Source organism: Sapajus apella, unplaced genomic scaffold (genome assembly GCF_009761245.1).
Source record: "Sapajus apella isolate SASKATOON/1434 unplaced genomic scaffold, GSC_monkey_1.0 scaffold107, whole genome shotgun sequence".
NCBI classification, from domain to species: Eukaryota; Metazoa; Chordata; class Mammalia; order Primates; family Cebidae; genus Sapajus; species Sapajus apella.
Window position 1 is genome coordinate 6625980 of NW_022437047.1, and position 6400 is coordinate 6632379.

The 6400-nt window shown below is 49.2% G+C and overlaps 1 protein-coding gene across 2 annotated transcripts in view; it reads left to right on the forward strand.

Annotated features, from left to right (window-relative positions):
* Positions 1-534: 534 nt before the first annotated feature.
* RGR (retinal G protein coupled receptor) overlaps positions 535-6400 on the forward strand; it is a 14191-nt gene continuing 8325 nt past the window's right edge. The window contains exons 1-3 of one of the 2 annotated variants that reach the window (XM_032259267.1): positions 535-700; positions 3109-3265; positions 4328-4461. In XM_032259267.1, the coding sequence (XP_032115158.1) occupies positions 622-700; positions 3109-3265; positions 4328-4461 (370 nt within the window). In that variant the 5' untranslated portion in view covers positions 535-621. The remainder of the gene's footprint in view (positions 701-3108; positions 3266-4327; positions 4462-6400) is intronic. The other variant, XM_032259268.1, reaches the window with a different exon arrangement.

Here is a 6400-nt window from a genome sequence, read left to right on the forward strand (position 1 = left end):
TAACCAGGACTTACACAGACGACAGGGACAAAAGACACTGACATTGCAGAAAAGTAAACAGAAGAGTCCAGTGGTCCCACTCCAGGGCACGTAACTGGTTAGTGGCAGATTTGGAACCAGAACCCCATTCTCTGGTCCTAGTTGGGGTTCTTCCTCTGACAGCAGGTAACTTCCCAAACCTCATCCTTTCCTCAGCGCTTTGGAGCACACGCATGTGAGCCTGAGGACACATGCACACAGACACCGGGCTTGTCAGGAACAGCTGTGGCTCAAATTCCTCCGCTTGCTCCCCTCCCCTGGTTATGCAACTCTTTTCCAATTAGGCTCTCAGCCACACACAACATTTGGATTCCCTGACCTTAATCCTGTGCAATGGGGCTGAAATGAATGAGACAGGGCTCCATTCTGGCTTCACAAAGGCTGCATTGTCCAACTCGTGAATGGATTCCTTCTGCTTGGGCCAAGAGGACCCATTTACAGGAGGGAGGCATCCAGAAAAAGCCCAAGGTTCAGCATAATAACCTGCATGTGCCTGCACACATGTGGGTTGGCCCTTTAAAAGGGAGGGCTTGGCTGTAGGAAGCCAGAGACAGCTGGGTCACTGACGAAGGGAGAGCAAGAATGGCAGAGACCAGCACCCTGCCCACTGGCTTCGGGGAGCTCGAGGTGCTGGCTGTGGGGATGGTGCTGCTGGTGGAAGGTGAGCCAGGCAGAACCTGGGGTACAGCAGGGCCCCAGTGGGTACTGAGGACCCAGGCCACCAATGTGGAGCTAGCAAGGAGAGGAGAGGTCCCCAAAGCCAGCTGGGTGTCAGGTCCCTTTGGTCGCCTCCCCTCTGTGCCTGGACTCAGGGGTTGTTCTGACAGCTGAACCTGTGGGAGCAGAGAGTAAGCCTGGCAAGGGCCAGGGAGGGAGAGACTTTAAGAGGGGACATCTGCCCAGGAGACGATCAAGAGCCAGGCTTTAGGACTTTTCACGTCCCTTCTGCCAGGAGAAAATTTAATCCACTGCTTGGAAATCCTGCTAAGAATCCCACATAAGTCCCCCAAAAAGCTCTGGGGACAGACAACTCTGCCACCTGCTCTTACAGCTGAAGGGACTGTAACCAAGTCCCTTCAGCTCTCTGCCCTCAATGCCTTGACATTCCGAATGATTGATTGTGAGGATTAAATGGGATAATGGGCATAAAGTGCTAGCCTAAATAGACTCCAGGGTATTTAAGTACATTCACTCCCATCCTCTCCAGCCTCACCACTATTTTCACTGTGTCTACTCCCATGAGCCTAAGCACTTCCCCTCTGGAGGCTACCTGGGTCCACCAGGTACCTACCCTAACCCAGAATCCCTAAGATGCTCGTTGAGGCCAGAGCTAGAGACGGTGTCAATCCTGATCTGGGCCAGCTCAAGCCAGGTTGATGGAGGATGCAGCTTTGGTTCAAAGCAGACCCAGAGAAAACATCAGCACATTTTCTCACCTAATGAGAACTGACAATGGAGAGGAAGTGATAGTCATTGGATTGGTCCTGAAGGCCCCAGACACAACTGTCTGGTGGCCCCAGCCCGTGTCTCCCTTTCCTGAGGACCCTACAATCTAGCATCCCTCCAGGTCCTCAAACATGCCATAAAAGTTTACCACTTTATTTTTTGGATGGTATTTAAATTTACATTTTTATTTCATGTTTGATGATTAGAAATATCATGATATATGTAATGCTTTGGTTTTTATTTTATTTTTAAAATATTTTTAAAATTTTAATAGCTTCGGGGATACAAGTGATGTTTGATTACATAGATGAATTACACTGTGGCAAATTCTGAGATTTCAGTGCACCCATCAACCCATATTAGGTTGTACCTAATATGTAGGTTTTAAAAATTCTACCCCCTCTTCCACCCTTTCCCTTCTGAGTCTCCAGAGTCCATTACACCACTCTGTATGCCTTTGCATACTCACGGTTTAGCTCCCACTTGTAAGTGAGAACAAATGGTATTTGGTTTTCCACTCCTGAGTTACTTCCCTTAGAATAATAGCCTCCAGCTCCATCCAACTTACTGCGTAAGATATCGTTTCATACCTTTTTAAGGCTGAGTATTATTCCGTGGTGTATATATACCACATTTCCTTTATCCACTAATTAGTCAGTGGGCACTGATTCTGTATCTTTGCAATTGTGAATTGTGCTGAAATAAATATAGATGTGGATGTGTCTTTTTGGCTGGATTAAATGGCAGATCTACTTTTAGTTATTTAAGGAATCTTTATAGTGTTTTCCACAGAGGCTGCACTAATTTACATTTCCACCAGCCGTGTATAAGCATTTCCCTTTTACCACATCCATGCCATCGATCTATTGTTTTTTGACTTTTTAATGATGACCATTCTTGTAGGAGTAAGGTGGTATCTCATTGTACCATTTTATGTCTTTGCATATGCTATTCCCTCCTGGGATGCTCTTCCATGCCCTGTCCTGCAGGTAAGTGCTTCTTATAGTTTTGAAGGCAGGAGTTTTTCCTGTTCCTCACTTTAGATGGGGGAAGCTGAGGTTCAGAGAGCTTCAGGAGCAGCAAGTGAGACCACCAAGCCAAAATTCATGGTCGGGTCTCTCTGCTGCCAGAGAACAACCCCTTCATGTTCACTTCCCTGCCTGGTGTCCTGAGCAGCTCTCAGCTCTAAGGTCAACTCTTCCCCTTGGAGGCTCTCCGACTTTGCTCTACAGCCCTTAGAGTAGGCATTTTGAAATCCAAAAGGAATTTGAAATCCAAAAGGACATAATGGAATTCAAGTTCCAGCTCTACCACTTACTAGCTATGTACTTAGGGCAAGTTAGCTACAGTCTCTGAGCCTGTTTCCCAGCTATAAATGGAGAAGAGAGTCCAAGTGAAGACTGAATGAGATGACTCATGTAAGGTGCTTATCCTGGTGCCTGGTGTGTGATAAGCGCCCTGCAGGTGTCGGTGATTATGACTGTTATAGCATGAAACATGCTATATTGATTGTCTTCTTTGTCTGTCTGGGAGGTTGCTGATGGTCCATCCACCCCACGCACCCTGTTGTGAACCCAGCTGGGCTTCCGCAGCCCCAATGCCAGCCCCCACCCTTCCTTTCAGCTCTCTCCGGTCTCAGCCTCAATAGCCTGACCATCTTCTCTTTCTGCAAGACCCCGGAGCTGCGGACTCCCTGCCACCTGCTAGTGCTGAGCTTGGCTCTTGCGGACAGTGGGATCAGCCTGAATGCCCTCGTTGCAGCCACATCCAGCCTCCTCCGGTACCAGCCCCCTCCCCAATCCACAGGCTCTGGGATCCTGCCTGGCGCCTGACCTCTGGACCCTGGGCAGCCAGGCCAAAGGCATTTTTAGTACTTACAGAAAATTGGCCAAGGGCTAAGGGTGGGAAGGCTAAAATGGCCTAAATTCCAGATTATTTCTGAAGAACGGCAGTTGATTTCTGGAAGGCAGGGGTTGCCGAAACCTGATGAGAGAGATGGCAGGTTGTAGACATCAATAGCGTGGGTTCTGTAACCAAGCAACCTAGGTTTGCATTCTGGCTTCAGCATTTCTAGTTCTAGGCTTCTTCCATAAACTGGATATTATTTCCTAACTCAGATGGGTGGTTCGAAGTATTTATTTCTATTATGTGTAAATAACTTAAAATAATGCTTGACACCTAGGAGCTCTAAGTAAGTGTTTGTGAAAGCAAACAGGGTTTTGGCTAGTGTCTAATACCTCCTTATACACAAACCAGGGCCTTCCATCACAGCTTCAGGAGGTGTTTATAAGATTGTTTTCTGAAGCAGACTGGACATTCTCATTCTGCTTTTGGTCACTACAGATGGAGGCTGGAGCCCACCTGGATATACATGCTCAGGGCTGACCAGCCTGGGGGTCTGCATCAGTGAGAATTCTTCCTCCCACAATGAACAGAAGCTTCCAACTTTGCTTGGCCCTTGGGAATGGGGAGGCCTAGGGTCTCCCCTCTGACTTTTCCTTCATCTGTGTGACCTTGGCTTCGGTATCTTTGCCTCTTTGAGCCTCGGTTTCCCCACCTATCAAATACAGGCATGAGCTCTCCTGTGATAGAGGCATCTGATCACGCAGAGAGAGGCTATGGCCCAACCGTAGCGCAGTCAAAGTCGCCCAGCCTGGAGAGTGTGCATTGGGCTCCACCCCTTCAGCCCAGCGACTTAAGCTCTAAGGCCTCACAGCAAAGACAGCGATATCAAGGGCCTCTCCGGAGACGGAGGGCAACATTCAGGAACACAGACTCCAAGCTGTTCTTGGCAGGTGCGGGAGGTGGAAAGGGTCGGAGGGGAAGGGTCATTGGTGCCCAGTGTCTCCCACAGGCGCTGGCCCTACGGCTCGGACGGCTGCCAGGTTCACGGCTTCCAGGGCTTTGTGACAGCGTTGGCCAGCATCTGCGGCAGTGCAGCCATCGCCTGGGGGCGCTATCACCACTACTGCACCCGTATGTATCTGGGCTCCTGGAGTGAGGGACACCGATGCAGTGTGGAGAGGATAAGAGGCAGGGAGGGACAGTCAGAACTAGCTGCTGCTCCGCGTTTCCCAGTACAGGGAAGTGTGGGTGGCTGTAAGTGTACATGCCTATCGTGTGTGGGCACTCATTTCAGGAAAGGAGGGAGGGTGGGAGAGTGTGCAGGAGACCTGCTGAGGCTCTCTTGCCATGACTGCAACCTTCGTCAAGTCAGGGATCCTCTCTGAACCTTAGTCTCCTCCTCTGCGAGATGATTTTAACAACCAACCTCAGTTTTATTTTGAAAATCAAATGAGATCAGGGATACAGAAAATGCCCTTGCAGACAGGCACTACTGAGGTGCAGAGAGGCTGTGTGTATATGTGTGTAGCTGGGCATGTGCCCTGGCACCTCACCCTTCCATGAGGCTCCATGAAAACTGCTCCCGCTGTAGATTTGTCAAGCTGCATTGTAAAATGCCATCTTCATAATTGGCCATATCAGTGTACAAACGGCTCTGTTTTCCCTTGACTTTTTTTTCTTTTTCTGTTTTGAGGCAGGGTCTCGCTGTGTTGCTCAGGCTGGAGTGCGGTGGTGTGATCTCAGCTCATTGCAACCTCTGCCTCCCAGGTTCAAGCAATTCTACTGCCTCAGCCTTCCTAGTAGCTGGGATTACAGGCACGTGCCACCACGCCCGACTAAGTTTTGTATTTTTATTAGAGACGGTGTTTCACCATGTTGGTCAGGCTGGTCTGGAACTCCTGGCCTCGTGATCTACCTGCCTCTGTATCCCAAAGTGCTGGGATTACAGGTGTGAGCCACTGCTCCTGGCCTGATTTTTTTTTTTTTTTTCTTAAAAGTGACTCACTTTTTAAAATGTAAACACTTGCTTCAAGCTCATTCTAAACAATATCTGGGAAATCACAGGTTTAATGTACTTATACTTTTAATACACATTAAAATGAAAACATGCTCACCCAGAGACCATCTAGAACCCTGTTCACCACCAGGGGTACATAAATATGCTTTGGGGAGCTGTGGCTCAGCTCACCCTCCTAGCAAACCCTCAGCTCACAGCCTTGGAAGCAAAGGCACAGAGAAGTTAAGCAGCTTGCCTAGGGTCACATAGCTACTAAGGGTAGAGCTGCCGTTGGTCATGACCTTGTACTTCCAAGTCCTGAGCTATGAATTTGCCCAGCACAGAGGCTGCTGTGAGGTCTATGGCCAGCACAGCCTCAAGCTATGGCATGGCCTCTTTGGAATCCATAGAACTTCCCTTGCCACAGTCACATGTACAGCCACCTTCTCTGCAAAGCCACTGCCCCTCATGGGTCTCTCCTATCATATGCCTCTCTCCAGGCCAAAATGCTGCCTTCAGTCTCATCATTTTGAATGGTGATGGGTGAGCCCCTCCTGTCCACCTGACGTCGGAGCACTTCTCCACTACTTCTATCCCAGCCCCCACCCCTAATGCTCCTTTGGACCATCTTACACACACACACGCGCACACACACACACACACACACCACCACCACCACCACCTCAGACAGCAACAGGCTCTTCTGCCTCAATATAGAACAGTTAATCCCTGCGCCAGGGTCCTCAGATCAAAGCCCTTTCAATACCGAGGGCATGGCAGAGCAGTGTGAAGACAGGCAAAGGGGAAGAAGGAAGTCTGAATTCATGTACTCCTTCACTGGGTGGTTGTAGGCATCTGTTTCTAAAGCTGAAAGTCTGTGGCAGCACAAGGGTCCAGGTAGGTATTAATTATTGTGCCCACAGAGAATCACTTGTACCCGGGAGGCAGAGGATGCAGTGAGCTGAGATGGCACCACTGTGCACTCCAGCTGGGCAACAGAATGACAGTCAGAAAGAAAGGAAGGAAGGAAGGAAGGAAGGAAGGAAGGAAGGAAGGAAGGAAGGAAGGAAGGAA